Below are 22,120 nucleotides of genomic sequence, written 5' to 3' on the forward strand. Positions count from 1 at the left end.
GATATTAAACTTCAATTCAACCTCCTTCTTGCATTACTGAAAATACAAATTTCATTGTTAAATAAAGCCACACTTCCAATGGAGGACACAAAGGTTTACATAGTAGTAGGTTTACAGAGTAATTTGTTACTGAGAGTTAACAAAAGCTTCAAAAAGTATTTTGAAATCAGAAGGTCACTATTGGTTTACAAGACATCAAAATGGGAAGTTTTTTTTTTTTTAAAAAAAAAAAAAGGTTTTGATACTGCCCACAAATATTTCTTCTCTGTGTTTGTAATTTGAGTTTCATTAGTTCTTGGAGAAGTGGTTCCCCTCTCTCCCTAAACCCAGTTCTTGTCTTTGATATTTTAGACAAGCGAAAAACAGAAGATAAACTAGGTTTATCTTTCTTATTAGTATTTTTTCTTAATCAAAAATTTGCTGGAAGCACAGGGAAACAGCAATGACAGACTGATGTTTCAAAGAACATGACAGCGTTTCTGTTCTTTTCTAATTATCATTGCAATAGTTTTTTTCTTGTTTGTAGGATTTTCCTTCTGAGGAGACAAGGAACTGCTCTTCAATCAAATCTACTATTTTTATTTATTTATTTATTTATTTTCCAAATACTGTGTGGAAGAAACACACTTTTTTCTTTCTTTTTTTTTTTTTTTTAATCTGTCTAATCTTTTGTAAGTTTGTTATCCAAAGGGTAGCGAAAAGCCATTGCTATCTAGTCTTGAATTTGTTTTGTTCCTTAATAATTATTGAGACAGTCTGTAAAAAAAGTAATCTAGTTTAACACTGTAAAACTAATTTTTGAAAAAAATGGTCCTTTTAAGAATATAATGATCAAAAGTTTGAAAAGTACAAAATACCTCTCTATACTAAAATGTAGTTGGTAGTTTAGGAAAGATCAAAACAACCTTCTCTACATGTGGCAGCTATTCCATTGTTTGATCCAGGGGTGACAGTCCCATAAAAGTATTCAGTCTTCAGGTCAGATCCAAGGAATATATGACATAAATAAGGACTGCAAAATTTAACTTTATGGAAGAAATTAAAACGGCCTTTGGCACTCAAGGTTTTTTTTTTTTTTAATTTTTTAATTTTATAAAATAACTTTGGAAGAAAAAAGATAGGAATGCATGAGAGCACTTTTTAGTAAATTGCAATCTGAAGAAAGTCACATATTCCTAGTGCTATTATATAGTGATTTTTACTCATGGCCTATCAACTGTGATCTGCTACAATGACACAAACGAGCAGGAATCTTGTCCTGCTTCAAGTAGAGTACTTTAGAAATCAATGACCATCCTGTGTTTAACCAGTCATAAAAAAAGACAGTTAAAACCTTGAAAAACAGTAGAAGTTATGCCTACAGTTGCCTCAGAGATAGTCAAGTCTTATTTATATCAAAATATTAGCGTTCTTAGAACTCTGCCTTTTCATCTCAAATTAAAACCAATACATGTAGGTAAGTAGCTAATTCCATAAATCCCAGACCTTTGCAGTAAGTAGCTTCCTTGTTTTGATCTCACCAAAGACATTATTACTGTCTTTTGGTGGTTTCTCTATATCAAGGAGATCACCAGGAAAATATTTCCCAGAACCTATGGGATATGGCTCAAGCAAGTTTAAATATAAATGGGTGGCTTTAGCTTATTTGGCTTTATTTTTATTTTTTATTGGCTTTAGCTTATTTGCCAGTGCCTGTGTATGTTGCTCTGAGCCTCAGGGATATGGCAGCATTTTGAAGAAAGTATGGGAATGAAGAACAAAAATGACATACTTAACCCTTGCCTGAACTGTGTATAGCTTCTATGCCAAGGGAGAATAGTAAGAATTCTAATATACAATAATTATTTATAAACATCGCTTACACTACAAATTCAGCTGAATTTTGTTAAGAATCTTTCCCTTAAAATGAATAGCAGTAAGGAGAGAATTCTTCCACGTTTTTCTTTTTCAGGAAATTACATATTAAAATTCTTCATCAGGCTCTGTGATGGTGAAGGTTAATGTGGCCTCTATAATTTGAGATGAAACTGACCATGTCCTTCACTTTTTCTGCACTTCCACCATCCCTCCGCAGTGTGAAAACACCACAGTCTTCACCACTACAGGCAACATTTAAAGATAGAGGTATCCAACCCAGTAGACCAGGTTAAACAGCAGGAAGGATGTAGGAAAAAAGACCCTAGAGTAAGAATCCAGTTCTAAGATGTCTATGTGAATCCGTCCTCTCCTCCATGAGCCTGATTTACATTCTTCATAACAACAGAAAAAGCTCTGGCAGTCTTTCCCATCCAGACATTCATAGACACACGCCTCTTCAAATTCTTGCCAGTACATGGCATTGTTCAATGTGATGACTGTAGTTGGTGGTCTCATATCAAGTACAGAATAATTCTGAGGAGAGAAAAAGAAATCAACAGTTTGATAAACTTTTATGGATGATGCACAATTGATAATCATGGGAAAAAACACAGGAGACATGAAAGATGGTAGGAGTAAGATGTCAATACCATAGGAATTCTAGATTTAGGGAACAACTTTCTTTCCCTTGAAGGATGCCTTTTCAGATGAATTTCCATATAGATATTGTGGAGTGGCAAGTTAAATAAGCTGCATTCTCTTAACCTTACCATGATTTGTAAAAACAGATATGGTTAGCAACAGATAACTATGATTTCAACACAGGATTTTAAATGCCACTCCTAGGCATATGCCCTTAGTGGTTTTTGCACTAATCATGCTCAGAAACAGGACACTTAGATATCATGCCTCCTCAGAGTTTGACTTGTGCTTACAGATCTCTCCTTCTTCAGTGAAATCCCTATTTACATTTTGTCACCTTTCCTGTCACACCATTTCCTATTAATGAAAGGTACTTTCTCATGATAGTATCTCTCATCAAGCCAGTCACCCCATCCTCACCAAGGTCACCTCCTCTGCTGTCATCACTAGGAAAGCTAGGAAAGCTCCTATCTGCTTTGCTGCCTGTCTGCACCACCCTGACAAAGCAGACCTCAGCGCCGTCATCACGGTTTTCTCCAAGTGTTTTCTCAGGGGCCCTACCCCTTCTCATTGTACTAAGCATTGCCATTGCCTGGAGGAACATGTACCAACAAGCTACTCATGCTCCTGCATCATGCCTCCTTACACTCTGGAGGGAGCTCTCTAGGGAAGTCCAGGCCCCTTCTTCTATGCTTGCTATACAGAATATACCTTCTGTTGAAGGTGTGGAGACATATATGAAAACTTTCACCCTGCATGTGAAACAGGTCACTGTTAAGGTGCCTCATGGGAAATTTTCCTTCTTCTGTTTGATTTTGCATACCAGAATATTACCCATCTCATTACATATGTCTGGCCCCTGAGCTAAGAATTTGGTGTGGGAGCTCTCCTGCCCAGATGTCGGTGTCTATGATGTAGGTAACTACGTCTGAACATGGTCCCTAAGCTATCCAGCCATTTACTTCTTGGACACAATTCATCTCAGTGTAAGTAAATAACTAAAATCTCCCAGGTACATTGTGCAATGAACTGCAAACAGATTCCAGTTTAGAAGCGGATTATTGTGAATCTATTTATTGTGAATGACTATCTCTGAGATTAGATAACACAAATTACACCCTCCTGGTCTTCTCCTTCATTTGTAAAGTTTCAGGTGGCTGATATCAGAGTTTTACAATGGGCTGCCACATGGAAAAGGTCTCAGGTTATTGTACATACCTGTAACACTCTGGAGAGAAAAATAGCTATCATTAAAGTATACATGGAATTGTGCTGTACTACTATATCATATATTGCCCATTTCCTGCATGCTTTTTGAAAATTTCCTACTCACGGACTAACTTTTTTTATATACCTGGCTACAATTTTTGTTTGAAAAAGGATAAAGGCAAATGTAGATTCCCCATATGATTTTGGAAAATGAAGAGAAAGAAATGCCCTGGTTTTGCAAAGAAAACATTCTCATCTATCAATATATATATTTCTAATTTGTTATTCTTCTGTTCTACCAAGTTTCTGCTCATGGCATAGGATAAATATCCTGATAAAACAATTAGGTTAATCTGGTTGCTTTAATTTCTGTTAGTTAAGAAGGGTCTAGAGTTGACTAGATACCAGGTGAAGGTGAATGGTATCTGTTTGTCACAGAATCACAGAACCACAGAATGGCTTAATTTGTAAGGCACCACTGGAGGCCATCTGGTCCAACCCCCTACTCTAGAAGGGCCACCCAGAGCAGGCTGCCCAGGACCATCTCAAGGAGGCTTTTAAAAATCTCCAAGGAGGAGACCCCACAATATCTATGGGCAACCCACGTCAGTGTTCTGTCACCCGCAGGAAGTACAGAAGTGCTTTCTGATGTTCAGAGGGAACCTCCAGTGTTCCGGTTTGTGCCCATTGTCTCTGGTCCTGTCACTGGGCACCACAGAAAAGAGCCTGGGTCCATCCTCTTTGTATATTTCCTATAAATATTTATAGACACTGGTGAGATCCCCCTGAGCCTTCTCTTCTCCAGGCTGAACAAGCCTAGATCTTAGCCTTTCCTCACATATAGGCTGCTCCAGTCCCTTTTAATCATTTTCATTTTCACCTGAATCCCTCCAGTTCATGTCTCTCTTATACTGGGGAGCCCAGAACTGGACACAGTGCTCCAGGTATGGCCCCACCAGGGCTGAGTAGAGGGGAAGGATCACCTCCTTCAACCCATTGGCAGCGCTTTGCCTAATGCAGTCCAGGATACTGTTAGCCTTCTTTGAGACAAACATTTGATACTATTTCCCAAAGCATTCTGCTAGTGAAACTGGCTGTTCCTGGCTTGGATGGAAGTACTTTTCACTAGGTAGAAAACTGTATGGATGGCCAGGCCCAAAGGGTCATTGTGAATGGAGTTAAATCCGGTTGGCAGCCAGTCACAAGTGGTATTCCCCAGGGCTCAGTATTGGTGTGAGTTATGTTTAATATTTTTATCAATAATCTTGATAAGGAGATTGAGTGCACCCTTAGGAATTTCACAGATGACACCAATCTGGGCGGGAATGTTGATCTGCTTGAGGGTAGGAAGGCTCTGCAGAGGGATCTGGATAGGCTGGATTGATGGGCTGTGCCCATTGTGTCCAGTCATTTAACAAGGCTAAATGCTGGGTATTGTGCTGGGTCACAACAACCCCATGGAGTGATATAGACTTGGGGAAGAACGGCTGGAAAGTTGCCTGGCAGAAAAAGACCTGCAGGTGTTGGTCAACAGCCAGATGAACATCAGCAAGCAGTGGGCCCAGATGGCCAAGAAGGCCAATGGCATCCTGGCCTGAATCAGAAATAGCATGGCCAGCAAGACAAGGGAAGTTCAGAGTACTGTGTTCAGCTCTGGGCCCCTGAGCACAAGAGGGACACAGACTGAGGGCATTGGCATTGTTCAGCTTGGAGAAGAGCAGGCTCCAGGGATCCCTTATAGCAGCCTTCCAGGACCTAAAGGGGGCCTATAGGAAAACTGGGGAGGGACTCTTTGTCAGGGAGTGGAGTGACAGGGCAAGGGGTAATGGCTTTAAACAAAGAGAGGGTAGAATTAGGTTAGATATTAGGAAGAAAATCTTTACTCAGAGGACAGTGAGGCACTGGCATAGGTTGACCAGAGAAGCTGTGGATGCCCCATACCTGGAAGTGTTCAAAGCCAGGTTGGACAGGGCTTTGGGCAACCTAGTCTGGTGGGAGGTGTCCCTGCCCATGTCAGGGGGTTGGAACTGGGTGATCTTTAAGGTCCCTTCCAACCCAAACCATTATATGACTCTAAGTGATTGTCCCTCTGTACTCAGCACTAGTGAGACTACACCTTGAGTACTACGTTCAGTTTTGGGCCCCTCACTACCAGAAAGATACTGAGGTGCTAGAACACATTCAGAGAAGAGCAATGAAGCTGGTGAAGGGACTAGAAAATAAAACATATGAGGAACAGCTGAGGAAACTGGGCTTGTTTAGTCTGGAAAAGAAGAGGCTGAGGGGAGACCTGATCACTGTCTTAACAACTACCTGAAAGGACATTGTAGTTAAGAGTGTGTTGGTCTCTTTTCTCAGGTGACACGTGATAGGACATGAGGAAACAGTCTTAAGTTGCACCAGGGGAGGTTTAGATTTGGTATCATGAAGAATTTCTTCACAGAAGGGTGACTGAGCATTGGAATGGGCTGCCCAGGTGTCATGGTTTTGGCTCGGATAGAGTTAATTTTCTTCATAGGTGCTCTCATAATATTGTGTTTTGGATTTTTGATGAAAATAGTGGTGATAACATGCCAATGTTTTCAGTTGTTGCAGAGCGGTGCTTACACAGAGCCAAGGACTTTTCAGCTTCTCGTCAAACCCCTGCCAGCGTGGAGGATGGGGGTGCACCAGGAGCTGGGAGGGGGCACACCAGGAAAGGTGACCCAGGCTGACCAAAGGGATATTCCATCCTATATGATATCATGCTAAGCAATACAAACTTGGGTAAAGAAGGACGGCTATATGTGTGTGTGTGTGATCTTTGGAGTGATGGCATTTGTCTTCTAAAAAACATTACATGTGATGAGCCCTGCTTTCCTGGAAGTGGCTGAACACTTGCCTGCTGATGGGAAGCAGCAAGTGAATTCAATGTTCTTTATTGACTTAACATTTCAGAAAATTCTTTCCAGAGAATGACAACAGTAGGAAGTGTATAAATGCAGTGCCTCCTGTAAGCAATTCATTATCAAAAAGCAGACTTTCATTGCTGTATGAGCTCTTTATAGAATAGAATAATACTTCAGAAAACTTTTTTTTTTTTTAAAGAGCATTATTATAACAATATTTATAGAAGGTGAGCTAGTAACATGGAGCTAGCAGTTGTAAATCATAAAGTTCAGATTATGCAAATCAAGAAATGTGAATACAATGGTTTGGTTCTGTCGTTGTACTTATTTGTATCTGATTGCTGGAAAACAGATCATCCAACCAGCTGATTAATTGGCCCTCTGCCTACTTTGTGTATATTGTAATATGTATCATGGTTACAGATTTCATACAAAATAGAGACACAATTCTGTGCTCAGTTTAAATTTTATTACAGCTGTACTTAAACAAATAGTTACCTGGAAGTTTGGGGAATAGAATTAATTCTATTTGTAGATACAGTACTAACACAACTCTGTGCTAAACTTTGGTTCCTAAATTGTTTGAAAATCCACCTGAAAATTTGCTAAAGATTTTACAGATACACATAAATGAATTATTTTCTATGAAATTCAGTTAAAACTCTGTGGACATTTACTTTTAAATATAATGTAATGAGAAACTGTAGTGTTACATAAAGCAGACACGTGACATTCCTAGGTAGAAATAGCACATAATGTTTACACTTGACTCTTCTCCCTCCCAAATCATTTGATAAGTACTGATAGAAAGAGGCAGTTATGTTCCTCTATCAAAGCCAAAATCAAACTGACCTTTTAACAAAAAAGAAAAACAATATTTATAGTGAAGTCAAGGTAAAGAGTAACATAGCATTACAGCTTTCTCAGAAATTATTGCAAATAAATGTCAACCATACATTCCAGCCTCCATTGCTATCACAGAATAAAATAGTGTACTTACCATCACATGACCAAAACTGACATCAGGTAGCTTAAATAAAGATAACAAAAGAAATATTCAGAAGAAAACATAATTATTGCTTCATATCCATCTGATGTTCAATAATGTTTCTTAAAATAAACCCTTAAATGCTTTTCTCCATAGAACTATTCATACTGAATATTCAATATACTTAGCATAATATTCTGCACACTTTATAGCTGCATGAAACCTCAGCAGAATGTGCACCTAGTTTCCATCCACTGTAAGTCTGTAAGTCTTTACTCAACACTTTTTTTTTTTTTTTAATTTAGCAAACAATAGCTAAGTAAGGATTTGTTCTTGTGTTAATTTAAATATCATCAATGTTGCATGTTTTCCCGCAGCTTCTTTCACATGTCTGGAAATACATCCAACTCACAAAGATACTAATGACTTTTTCATTCAGTCTTCCTATAGGATGGCAATTTTAGTTTGATCATTAGCAAGTTCATTTTGATTGTCTCATAAATTTCTTTTGGTAACACTCTTCTTTTGTCTTTCTTGTGCAAAGCATTTTTAGAAGAAGCTATTAGAGGTTTAATGGAGTTTTCATTGACTAAGTTTATGGGTTTCTAGGCTTCCTCTAATTCCATATGCGTTCCATCTTTTCCTGCATTAGTTTTTCATTCAATCACTTTCTGTAGCTCTTCATTCAATCCATTTCTATCTCATGATCTATGATGCCTTGAACTTAGCCTTCTCTCTCTTCAATTTCCTCCTTCACATTTTTCCTGTTATGCTTCCTATTCCTGTTTTCCTGATTGTTTCTTCCATTGCACAAAATGGCATCCAATCTCTCCAACTACCAATCTCAAACACAGATTTTCCAGTGATGTTGAGTGGACAACCTGCTTCCCCTTCCTGGCATTTAAACTGAGGTTTTTTTTCTTCATTATGCTGCCTCCTGTCACTCTCTTAGTCAATTATGATGGGCACCAGACAATTCTTCCTACATGGCTGTTTTGATTCTACATAAAAAACTCGTGTGTTTGTTACTCCTGGGAGAGTCTTTTTGTCCAAAAATGCAACCACATATAAAACCTTTGTAAGTGACCTCATCTATTTTTGTATGTGAAAACATTTGTGCATAGGGTTAAAAACAAATGCTGGTTCCCACCCCTCCCCCTCCCCCAGACCCCTCCCCCCCCCCAAAAAAAAAGAAGAATGAAATCTTATTTGTAAAGTTCACAAATATTTCTAGACCTGTTAAGCCACAAGATAACATGAATTTGAATATACATTGATGTACATATAATTATATAACAAGCTATGAACTCTCTTTCAGTGGAGTCCTTTCTGACTAACAGCACAATAACGGGAGGACAAAAGATACATGGGCAGGGCTGCTGCTTCATGGTCAGCAGATTGCTTCTGTTAGGAGCAAACTTTCTCCATCAGCTTTCAGTGCAGATCATACCATGAACTGGGAAAAGCTTGGACGAGTGGAGTGTCATGGGATTACAGGATGTCACTGAATGATTCTCTGCTCTCAGGGCCAGATACAGGCTCAAAAATAAATTAAAGCACTCCCATCTTACCGACTTTTTCTTCTTAGTACAGTTTGGTTTCCTGCAACTGGAGTAGTAGTTGAGGGTTGCATACTCCATCAGAGCAGCAAAGACAAATAGAAAGCATACAGTCACAAACAAATCCATAGCGGTGACATAGGAGACACGGGGTAATGACTTTCTTGCAATGGTACTCAAAGTTGTCATGGTCAATACTGTGGTAATTCCTGCAGAGAAAATCTGATTTTAATTGTATGCAACATCCTTTCTGCAGCCACAGAATAACCTTTGGAAACCAGCACATAAAAGAGTGCCAAAGTCTACCCAGTTAATTAAAGGAAATTCATTAATTTCATCTGGTAGTATAAAAGCAATGAAAAAAATAACATCAGTAGAACCACTGGTATTTTTTAAACAAATATTTCCTCAGCTGTTTACATTTGTCTTTGCAAAACTGAGATTCCCATGCTTCTCAGTGTGGTTTTCCTCATCTCTTCTTTTTCTGGTCTCAGTTAGGTTGGAGTTGGGGGTTCAGGAGGAGAAAATGAAGAAATTTTTGAAGAAAAGTGTAAAGCTTAAAGGATATTGAACCCAGAACAATTAAAGAAGCAAAGAAAGAAGCAACAATGGCAACAACAACAAAAGTAGGACAACAACAAAGAAGGAAACATGGAGTTCATCACAACAATACTGCTGTAATGAGAAATCTTGTACTAGGAGAGGAAAGGAAAGGAAAGGAAAGGAAAGGAAAGGAAAGGAAAGGAAAGGAAAAAGGAAAGGAAAGGAAAGGAAAGGAAAGGAAAGGAAAGGAAAGGAAAGGAAAGGAAAGGAAAGGAAAGGAAAGGAAAGGAAAGGAAAGGAAAGGAAAGGAAAGGAAAGGAAAGGAAAGGAAAGGAAAGGAAAGGAAAGGAAAGGAAAGGAAAGGAAAGGAAAGGAAAGGAAAGGAAAGGAAAGGAAAGGAAAGGAAAGGAAAGGAAAGGAAAAAGGAAAAAGGAAAAAGGAAAAAGGAAAAAGGAAAAAGGAAAAAAACTTTTGCTGCAAAGCTCTGACTATGAAAAATATATTTTTTACACCGCTGCTTCCTTGGGATTGCTCCATTGTTATTTTCCTTCTGACTGAGGGAAAACGGACAAAATTCAGATGTAACCTTAATGGAAATAGCCTTTTCAATTTGTACAAAGCATCACATCTTAGATTGATTTAGTAATAATGAATAAAATCAGGATTACTTAGAGTGAAATATCCTGAAACAATAAAACCAGTATTAGAATGAAGTCTATGGGGTGTCAGTTGTTTGGCTGCTGGGGTAATTCATATTATTTGTGTTCATTCCTCAGCAATAGAAGTCTTTTCACTCCCTCTTTGGACTGATGCTTTTAATCATTTGTTATGAACTGCAAGCCTTCTGATAGAAAAAAATAAACCTCCTGAATGACTTGGAAAGAAAAATAAAGCTCTCACTCAAATAAGTCTCAAGAGAGAGCCTGCTCTAAAAACAACATAACTGTAAGGTAATCTTGCTTTTTATAGTTAAAGTGGTATTTTGCAATGGTACACAGTGTTTGAAATGGCAGGGGATAACTGAAATTATGCCTTATAGTAAAATTACTTCCCACAAATGGCACTCTGGAGAGAAAGAAGTTCCATGGACTACTTTTGACTACTTTCTCTTCACAAAAGAATGCCCACCTTTGATTTGTAGCATTTGATAGAAACTACAGTAATTCACAAGAATAACCCTCCCCATTCAAATCATTAGAAAGTTCCTGGAAGAGCCAGAATAGTTCCTGAGCCTAGACCTTCTCTTACAACAAATAGCAAATAGAAATGGGAAAAAAATGTTGCTGAAAAAATCACCACCCAGTAACTAAGATCAAAACAATGCTGGTAGGAAGTGGGAAACTCCCTTATTCAGTGCATGTAACCTCAATATTTGGGCTGTCTTGCACCGGAATCCAGAGCATCCACTGTACTTCATGCAAAATTTAAGCTAGCCAGTTCATCTGTCAATATAAATGTAACAGCACAAATAGTACAAAAGAGTTGCCCCAATATTACAGAATTTTTTTTCAACTTTCTCTGAGGTTTTGTGGCTTTCGCTAAATTACTGCTACTGCTAACTTTAGTCTACATATGAACTGCAATTACATTTCTGAACTTCTGCATAGACATGCTTTTAGAATTTGTAAATACCTTTTGCATCTAAAAGATATTAGGAAAATATTTGTTTCCTCTCAGCTATGCCACTTCCCAATATACGTGGCTGCCATGATCCAGCTACAGGTCTCCAGGTCTCCATACCCCTCGACAACAGCTCTGGAGCTAGCTGATGCTTCTAAAAGCTCCAGAGACACCGTCCATGGGTAACCATTCACCACAGTAGTCAACTGCACAGATGTCCAGCTGCAAAAGATATTGGCTCACCACCCTTGATTTGGCCCATACTAGCTATAAGTTAATTTGACTTTTTGTATGATCATGCTACAGGCCTTGGGAGGCACTAACCTCAGAAGTACTGCATCCAGGCTATGACAAACTACAGTGTGAAATAAAGTTCTTTAATACTTTCTAACCCCCATTTGGGTTTCTAACATAAATCTGTCTTTTATAGAGCCGCATTTACATTCACCAGCACTCAGGTATTTTATTGCCTTCAAAAAAATTCTCAAAACCTATAGTCTTTGTCTTCCAACACAATAAATATGGTCCTTTTTACCTGGACTCAAGGGCAAGTTTTCATTTCACTTTCATCCAATGATATTATCTCAGATTACTTTAGGACACTTTTTTTATTAAAAGAAAAAAAAAAAAAAAAAAGGAAAAATGCTTGAAATGCTTGGAAGGGCCCTTTGCAAAAGTCTAAATTTTTTCCCGTGGAATGCAGTTATTAACAATGCACTACTTTTTCTCTAATTTTAGTGAAATTGGAGTGTAACTATGTATTATTTATGATGAAGTATTTTGTAGGTATCTGCAATGATGACCAGCTGCCACACTGACTATGGACTGGAAGGTGGAGAAGCGAAAGAAAAATTCCCATTGGCCTTTGTACTTAAGTATGAAAGTCCTCAACTCAGCCTATGTCTGTTTCTTAAGCCTAAATGTGATATCCTGACAGAATTATGCCCGAGACTGAAAATCTTGAAGCTCTAGCTGAGAACTAAGAAAAAACAACCCAGCAAATAGTCTTGTCTATACCTCATTGCTACAGGATCTTGGAGTTTTGAGTGACTACAGACCAATTTTAACTGATTGAAACAAAATAAGTTCCACTAAATTTAAAGATGCAGCAATGGTATAAGATTTCTCTTTTTTTCCTAATGAAACTAATAGTGTCCATCACTTTGACAAGAAATCACATTTTGCTATCAGAATACAAAACCTTGGGGAAAGGAAAGCTTGACATTATCACACACTATCACAGTTTCTGGATTATGTGCCACATTTCAAATTACGGCAAGGACATGAGGCAAGAGTGCTAAGCACATAGATGGAAACATCTAAAGGTAAAAGAAACAGATCTTTACTTCTATTATTTTTTATAAAATATTTTTCATTGTATGAAATCCAACATAAAACAATTATTCTTCATTTAAACTGAGGCTTGGACTTGGATTCCAACTCAGATCATAAGCAAAGAGTTTTTGAAATAATTAAATTCTCTCTATCAATTTTAAATCTGACACTTTGACACAAGTTTTGAAATATGAAACTGAGTCTTATGGGGACATATACAGAGAGCAAAGAGAAAGAGGTGCACAAGATGATATAGTTTTGTATTCCTATTTATGTCAGAATATACAGATATGCACATAGGCAACAGCTATCATTTCCAAACAGAATATCTAGATTCCTTACCCTTATCTAATCATACTAAGAAAATTCAGTTTGTTGACTGGTTTCATATACAATAAATCTTGGCAGATGAAACTGTTAGGTCTCTCAGTTTGGGGACAGAAGGGCTGTAAAGTGAGCTTTGCATCTGTTATCGAAATTTGCAGTCCTGTGAAACTGTCTTTGTCAACGGAATTCTATATTTAAGCCATGGGCAGATTTGAAGTGACCTGGCTTCAAAATTTTCAGGTAGACAGGTGTGAGTGGCAGCACATGTTTGTGAATACCATTTGTGGCATTTATATTCTCTGGGCAAATTCCATACCAAAGATGCTATTTGATAAATCAAAAGGTATTGTCTGGTAGATCAATGATGTACGGATACATAATGCATGAGAACACTTTAACCTTTAGATCATTGGTCTAAACAGTTATTTAAGATTATTACTGGCTGAAAGCTGCTTACTGTACAGCAGTATGCCAAGTGAGGTAGCAGGACCATCAGTGTTAGAAACTTTGGTTAGGGAGGCTCAAATTTTCTTATTTTCTTGTGGGAAAAGGTGTACTACCTTTACTTACTTGTTTATAAATTTCATCTCTTCAACATTTCTGGTCTGGCACCTGTTTTTTCCCCTTGTGAATGAGCTTAAGATGGAATGGCAAGGAGAGCAATGCTCATTTTTTGCCAGACATCATCTGTATCTTCCTTTACATCAACACGTTGCTGGCCTTGATATCCACTGCATTTTTTTAACCTACAGTTTGAAGTTGCTGTATAGCAACTGCCCAGTCATATTATATGTTATACCCATTTTAAAAAAGCAAGGGGAAAGCTCAGATGAAAGCTTCAGTTTAACTTAATTCCCTTCATCCTTGAGAAAAACAACCTCATATTTTCCAGATCATAACTTTTCTTCAGACGCTTGCTGTCTGTTCTTGACTGTGAACACTGAGAGAAGATCATTTTGATTACTAGAGATGGGCAGAAACAGCAGAGAGCCTTTTTTTTTTTTCTCCCTTTGAATGGAGAGTAATATAAGCAGGGATCACAAAACACAGTTCTCATCCAACACTCAAATTCTATTTCCATTTTCCCACTGACTCTTCAGGTGGCCTGGAGTGAGTCACATTGTCGCTCTGGGCCTCAGCCCCTCAAAGAGCACTTTGCTGCCTCTGGACAGTGCTGCTGAAAGGATTATTATGGTCCCATTTTTCCCCTCAGTCAAATACCCCTGATTGCATTTAGTTTTTCCAGCATAGAAATAGCTTATTACTTAAAGTTACTCAGAAAGGGGTGAAGCCCGTCCTTCATGTAACCCTGTGTAGTTGCCAATAGCTTAGGAAATTACTCATTAATTTCAGAGAGTGAAATGTTTCCCTGATGCTAGTCCTTTACATTAATGCAGTTATACTTGGGGCATTTTTGGTGCACTGAGTCTACAATTCATTTCAACTAATTAGCGGGACAATTTCAGTGGTTTGCCTTTGGCTGTATTACTCACAATTTCACCATGCGCCATTCTCCAAATGTGCAAGTGTGTGTTGTTGCTCAGACAGATTTATAGGCTGTTATACAAGCAGACGTACAGTAAACTGGGAACATCTACTTACTGCATCCCAAGAGTCAAGAGGCCATTTGCAATTTAGGAGCAACAGGACTCTGTGCACAGAAAGAGGTGACCCACATACATACATTTTGTAGTCATTTGACTTTATTTATAAAAAAAAAAAGTTATATTTTAGCCCAGTAATTAAATTCTCTAAGAGAGTTTTAGGAATTAGTCACTATTGCCATTGAATACAGCCTTGGAACATCTCAATTCATGACCTCAATATAGGAATACATTTTTCCTCTGAAATTCCTGCTGGTTATGGGGGTGAGGCAGGGAGAGTAACACTGTTGTGACCAGAGCTCTAACCTACTTCTGATTCTAATTAATTGAAAAAATGAGCTATACGGTGTAGGGAACTTCCCTCAGGGACAAGATATGAATGCTTCTTCCAGAAAATTAGTAATGCAATCTGTTAGATACCTTTCCTCCCTTTTTTCTTTTCTCTTAAATAAATTAAGCATTATGAACGATAACCCAAATTGGTGCTGCGTGACTCTGCACACACATAGGGCTTTCCACTCCTAGTTAAAAAAGACAGAGTGTGGCCAATCTTTCCTTATCTCCAACGAGCCATCCAATTTAAGAAGAAAGTTATTCAGCAAGGAATTATGCTAAAGGTCTATTGCTCAATTTGTGGTCACCAGAGGCAAGTCTATGCAGCCAGGAACAGACAATCACACAGCTGCTCCATCCTCACCTTTGGGCCATCTTCACACATCCCTGGAGGTGGAGGAAGTCACAGAATAACTCTTAGTCTTAGGGTCCATCATGTTACCAGAGCCACAACATAAAGGCACTTTGGCATTCACAGAAGGGAAATGAAGACTGAACATTCCTTTCTCAGAAAATTACCTCAGCAAACTGGACCCTAGTGATGCCACATGGCTTTTAATGGTCAGAAGTGTTATGTTAGTTTTACTAACTTCTGGAGCAAATCCTGGAGATTATGGTCTTGTGCTGACCTCATGAAAAATGGGTTTTAGCACAGAATTATCTGTAAAATATGAACCAGTGATGCCTGTTTGAAGTTGTCTTAATATAGGTTTTCTGAGACTTTTCTTCCTATTGATTCTGCTGTATAGCTCCATGTCACTGAGCTGCTCTTGGCTTGAAAGATGCCCTTTGTCACTTGCTAAGATTTAAAGCTGAGATAACCTCCACCTAGAAAGGACTGATAGCAGGAATGGCTGGCATACAGCTTCATTGCTTAAATAAAGTTGAGGCTATTAAGGAATTTACACTTAGAGGATATGGTAAGGATATGGTATTTCTTCTGTCATCCAGTGGAAAGTTAAGCTATTGAAACACAGAAGTTTTAGGAGGAAGAAGATTTTTATCCTATGCCTTAGCACACCCTGAATAGATGGCCATATGCTTTTTTTGCATAAGTCAAGGACTTAGAAAGCAGAATCAGACTTCTGTGAGAGTTCAAGGGACTTAGCAGCTAAAATCTCTTTCAAAGTGAATGGGCTTCAAAATCTTAAAACTTTTTTTTTTCTTTTCTTTCTTTTTTTTTTTTTTCCCACTTCAGAGTCTTTAGGGGTTTTCTGTTGGAAACTATAGAACTCTTAAAATTGGTGGCTGCTCAGATTTATTAGTGCAGGAGAGGGACAGACAGGAACAGGACAAGTCCTTTTGAAGAACTGTGTATAAGCTGCACAGTTGAATAAGTTGTCTTCTTCTTGAGATCGAGTACTGTGCCTCTGCTTTGGCATTTGCAAGGGAGCTAACGGAAATGGGTTCACATGAGAAGTAACAAACATTTCTAGTAAAGGCTTAGTTATTTGGGTGGAAAAGGATTAAAAATACTGTTGGCCCTTGATCACCTATTTAGGGGAGACAAAAGGTTCATACAAATGGCCTTTTCTATCCTGTGGTTGAATGAAGACCTGTGACCACACAGCACCCCTTGAGGACACCATGCCTGCTGCCTTCTTGTGACCTTTGAGAAGGCTCAGCTCATCTGCAACCTTTGTCCTTCAGTAATTCCTTGCAGCAGTATCACCCTCTCAAACCTGGGGACTCAGGTTCTCTTACAAATGTTTCCTATCCATTTCTGTGCAAAAAATTGGGCAGGTGGGTTTTTAATAACTTGTTGGTTTGTATTTAAATGATACAGAGGGTCTAGCTGGTTAAATGGAGATGGTGAGACACTCCAGCAGGAATAAGCAATAAATAGCTGGGAATGCTAACCTTTTCTCTTGAAAACAGACATGTAAACCTTGATACAACCTCCCCTTTTTCCTAGACTTCTGAAAAAATTAGTTATTTGCAGCTCAGGAGTAAAATGTTTTTTTTTTTTTTCCCTTCAATTCTGATTTACATCTGTATTTGGCTGTTATACAGCCCTATGCCATTGATACTTGCAAAACTTGCAGGTTTTTGTATAGACATAAGAGTAAATGGTCAAAGTTTCTAAGTGTATCCTAAAGCACAATGCCAAAATGCACACAACAGTCCTGACATAAATAAGCTGCTGAAAAACATTTTCCAGCACTTCTTCTCTACAGCACTTTTTCCTTCCAGCAACTTTTTCCTCTACAACCTGTGAAAAATCTCTATACACCTAGTGTGGAGCTTAACTTCAAGTGGACAAGCTTAAAACACCTTGAATGAGTTAATGTTATTATATCCTACAGTTTTCAGGATACATAGGACAGTATATCCTGTGGGGAAGCATTTCAGAAGAGAAGGAAGCCAGCAGTGCAATTAATTAATTCTTGAAAAATGTCACCAAAATACCATAGTGAGAAGAAAGAGACAGCCATTAATTCTAGAATATTATGCAAAATAGGTGGCAGTGTCATTTCAAAGGGCCGGGGTAGTTTACTTTAAATTACCCTCTTAAAGGCAGAAAACCAAATGCTTCAATGATAAATATATCCAGGTCTGCAAGACATGGTAGCATTAATCCAGAGCATATATCTTGCTGTGTCTTTGAAAGGAAGCTGACATTTTCAAATGATAGTGGAGGAACTACATGAAAAGAGCAGAGAAAGGAACTATTAACAACTTACCTAATGCTGTTCTTGCTGGTGTGGCATCTTTTTTAATCCAAAAGGATACCCAGGAAAGAACAACTGTTAATATACAGGGAATGTACGTTTGAATAGTGAAGTATCCCATTCTTCTACTTAAGTCGAAGTATATAGTCATGACTACATAATCACCTGCAGTAACAGCACAGAAAATAAATTGACATTGTGGTGAGATAAAGACAGTTGTTCATTGAGCTGCTCTTTTAAGCCTCATAAAATGCTGCATATGAGATATTTCTTAGTGTTTTGACAGCATCTGTGTTGTAATACTTGTATGAAATAGAATTTAAATAAGCCTTTTCATTCTAATTTCCTTGATTTTTAGGTCTCTGTGGAAATGTTGACATATTTGGACAGACAGAGGCTCTCAGGAATCATTCTGGATGAGAAAGTTTTTGAAAGGCATCTTGGCTTTCCAGAGTTGATGTTTCTGGATGGCTACATGGCCACAAACTTGAATCTACCATCACTCACCAGATTCTGTAACTAAGCACACAAAATCCCTCTTTCAACAAACTTTGCCTTCTCTGCCCTCATTTCAGGTTTGAGTGACTTCTTTTATCTTTTTCTGAGATTTGAGTCAGGTGGTAGGGGTCTTTATGCCAAGTGTAGCATGCACATCAATATGCCTTTACATAAGAAGTTAGCTATAGACAATAGAGCTTCAACGCTGGTGAAGGAGGTCAGACTGTATGCTTTTAAAGGTCTCATCACTACAAATCAAGTCTGTTTTTGTCAGCATTCCTCCGTCTCAAAGCAGTAGTGGTCACTCGTAGTATCTGTTAACTTTCAGAACATGAGCCTGGATATAATGTTTATTATTCTGCTGGATACTAAAAATCATAATATCAAGAGCTCAGTAAGAAGGCTGGTTTATCTCACATTATGTGATTTTCCTCACAGTATCTCTTCTGCTAACCTTTATGACTCCACAGGGGATAATAATCTGTCCCTCTCTTTCTACCCAGTAGAGGTTACCGACCTTATCACCTCTATCCTTAGCAGTAACTCCCGCAGCTTCACAGCTGTTAACAATCCTTTTCTCTCAGACAGTCACAGCGATTAACAATAATGAAATTGAACTGAGACCAATATCTGTACTTTGCTTGAAGTATGTTTGTTGATTCCATTTTAGATGTGAATAAGAGTTTATACATCTGAGATTTTTTTTTTATCTGATTACATCACTTGACTAATAAATTATATTGCTTCTTGTTACAAGCCTTGACTTTGTAGAATAAGATATTTGCAGAAGAGATGATTTCCTATAGGTAGGTAAATCTGTCCTGTTGCTGTAAAACTCCAGAAGACCGAAGAAATTGGTAACATGGAGAGATTAATCCCCAAAGAAATGTATACGTGACTCTTCCAAGTAGAGGCAGAATGAGTTAATATAGATTTAAGACTAATTAAAGCATATTTTTCTAGTATCAGAAAGAATATGAACAAAAGTATTAAATACAGTTGGTATTTGACTATAGCTAAATATGACATAGAAAATAAATTAATTCAGTAAAAATAACTTCCACCCAAAGACACACCAAAGGCCAATATAATATGAGTGAACTACCATAAATGGCAAAGTCAAAGGTAAATAAATATATATGAGGATGGCATCTGGGGACAGAAACTTAGAACAATGTGTCAGTAGAAAATGTTCTGTGTGTAAGTACATCATTCTGAGATAGATATATTTGGAAGAGATTTGATAAGCCTGTAGGTGCTTCTATCATGCCTCTGTTAGATTAGCCTGTGCATTTTCATGAGTACTGTGCAAGTACAAACCTTATGACCCTGAGAAGTTGGACATCATTCCAAAGGACTCAGGTGTTTGGCATGTAAGGGCAGAACTTTAATGAAAGAGCCCAGTGCTGTTACAAGTAAGAAGCATTGAAGTACGTCATGGCATAGAGAGTCTTGTGGGGTGTTCACAGGCAGGGGGTTACTTTCATTCCACTGATTCACAGTACTTTTCTCTGTGCAAGGAACGGCACCAAGGAATTGAAGTGGGTAAGTAATCATTGGTTCTTCCGGTTTATTTTTAAATTACGTCAGTTTCCTAATCTCGTTTACTGTGCTGAAGAAAGATTTAATCTATAACAACTGAGGTCATTTGGCAGAAATAGGAGTACAAATTCAGGGGCTGTGTAAACCAGTGCTTCTACTGACAGGAACAAACCCAACTACCATGAAAAAAGGTTAAGATAATGTTTCAGATGCTGTCTGTTGAGGTAGATGGATGAGCTAAAAAGGAAATAAGAAACTATAGGAAATGTACCAGGTCCTTACATTTTCTCTTAGTTATTGTATCTAGAACTGCACATCTACTGATAAGCTGATTGAGAATAATAGAAACCAAAGCAAGCTGCTGTCTTCTCATCATGTACCACAATGTATGATATACTCAATTCCACTACACACACAGGTCTCTAATCCTCTGACTTGCATTACAGTGATATAAAGCAGAGCAAATAAGAGTGAAGCTAGATATGGATGGCAAGATACTCTCTAGTAAGATAGATTCTGCTTCCAAGATCTTCAACAGAGATAAACCTGACAAACTGAGAGCGGTAGAAAATTAACAAGCATTTCAAATATTTTGCAGACAGGAACACTGAGGCATAGATTAAACGACAGAGAGCATTCACATTTAGCCAGGAACTTATTCACTGTATTTCAGGTATGATTCACTTCACCTGTCTTTAGACATCTAAAAGGCGGATTCTACAGATGACCTGCACATTGTGGCCTCCTTTGTTTACCCAATGAAGAGAAATTGGTACTTCTAGTATGTGTTTTGTCTAATCTGTTTTAGAGGTTTACTTCAGAAGGAGGTAACTTTAGAAGGAGGTGAATGTGCCCGAAATATTTACATTTGTTGCCAGAGATTAAAAAGGGTGAATGATAGTATCAAATGTGGACAAAGACACTGTAGATACTTAGATCACTCTAGATGGTAGATACCTAGATCACTGTAGATGATCCAAGGAGTCAATCACACCCCCTGATTCCATGGTGAAAGTTTCTTCAGAAAATTGTTCTACTTCTGTTAGGGTGCTAAAGTTAATTATCTACATATAATAAACTTCTTAACTTTTTAAAGGATATATTATTTACTTTCCTCCCTTGTTTCATGGTTCAACTTGATGCCCTCTTCCTGGAAGCCATGCACAACTCTTTCTCTGCTTGTTCTCCATTCATCTCAGTCCTCCATTCCTTCCACTGCTTTTTATTACAACAGAACTTTTCATCATCTTTTTCTCTCAAATAAAAAACCGACCACAATATCCTTTATTTGCAGAAACCATGACTGGACTGAATTTTACAAAGAACTGCAAATTCCCAAATACCCACCAAAGTCCCATAGCTGTCTAATAAGCACCCAGTGAAGATGAAATCCTAGGATGACTGTCTGCATTCATTTATCCACTAACCTCTTTTCCTGTCTGAAATTCACACAAAAATTCTCATATGAAGAAGAGAGACCCAGTCACAAAGGCAGCAGCTGTACATAACCGACTTATATTGTACTCTCTGTGCCATACTTTACCTTACACGCTGACAGACAATATACAAAGACATCGGGAGAACAGTTTGGTTCAGTGGAATTACTGGCACAACAGGGAGGTAAAACTTTAAGATTAGAATTCGCTGGTTCTCCTACAGTACTCTCACAGTACTTGGAGAGGACACAGCTTGGAGAATATGAATATTGATGGAAATGCATAGGAGGAGGAGGAGAAAATCACTGCTGAAATGGCAACTGAAAGCACAAATGTTGGGATTGCTGTCAAAGCCAAGCACTTTTCTGTACAACATGTACTAGATGCATTTTTAATAGCTATGGTAAATTATGATTTGCAACTAAGTGACCACTTCAGTTTTTCTATCCTCAGAAAAGTCAGCTTCTTTTGAGACACCTGGATTGTCTCTTCACATACAGAAGAGCAGGCTTGTCTGTGAAATGGCTGTCTGTTTGATGCACTGCTTCAAAATGCATTATTGTTATTAAAGTCTAAACTACTCCTTCTAGAAACCTACATTATCCTCTATATATCTAAAAGCACTTTGCTTCAGTTTAATGGAAAGTAACCATATTATATATATATGACTTTCTCTATACACACAAAATAATTTGACGGGTATTTAAGGTTTATGGAGAACTAATTTTCAGAACAAAGAAACTCTCTCTTTGAAGAGACCTGACTTGTGATCTGTTCTGTACGTCCTGCAGGCACAAGCAACCTGAAGGAGAGAAAAAGCTTTCAAACACTGCACTCAGCCTCCTTGCTCCTTCACCAGCCTTCAGAGCACCACCTGCCATTACTGTGACTGCTAGGAGAGGAGTTGGGGCTCATTATGTGACAAAACCCTGCAGTGCAGACAAGATGGGAAAGCCTCCTTCCAAACTGCATATCATTAAATCAGTGTATTTGGTTTAAAAGTAATAACAGAGTGCCTGGCTATGAACCACTGAAACAGCTAATAGTAAGAAACTTCACTTTGAAGC

General features: G+C 38.1%; 1 protein-coding gene across 2 annotated transcripts in view; it reads right to left on the reverse strand.

Annotated features, from left to right (window-relative positions):
* Positions 1–627: 627 nt before the first annotated feature.
* The window catches only part of GABRG3 (gamma-aminobutyric acid type A receptor subunit gamma3), a 335,334-nt gene continuing 313,841 nt past the window's right edge, over positions 628–22,120 (reverse strand). The window contains exons 7-10 of one of the 2 annotated variants that reach the window (XM_080593186.1): positions 17,590–17,652; positions 9,156–9,352; positions 7,597–7,626; positions 628–2,391 (exon numbers count right to left, since the gene is read on the reverse strand). In XM_080593186.1, coding sequence (XP_080449312.1) covers positions 2,113–2,391; positions 7,597–7,626; positions 9,156–9,352; positions 17,590–17,652 — 569 coding nt within the window. In that variant the 3' untranslated portion in view covers positions 628–2,112. Of the gene's footprint in view, positions 2,392–7,596; positions 7,627–9,155; positions 9,353–17,589; positions 17,743–22,120 lie in introns of both variants that reach the window. The other variant, XM_080593185.1, reaches the window with a different exon arrangement.

This window comes from Anser brachyrhynchus (genome assembly GCF_964034855.1).
Source record: "Anser brachyrhynchus genome assembly, chromosome: 1".
NCBI classification, from domain to species: domain Eukaryota; kingdom Metazoa; phylum Chordata; class Aves; order Anseriformes; family Anatidae; genus Anser; species Anser brachyrhynchus.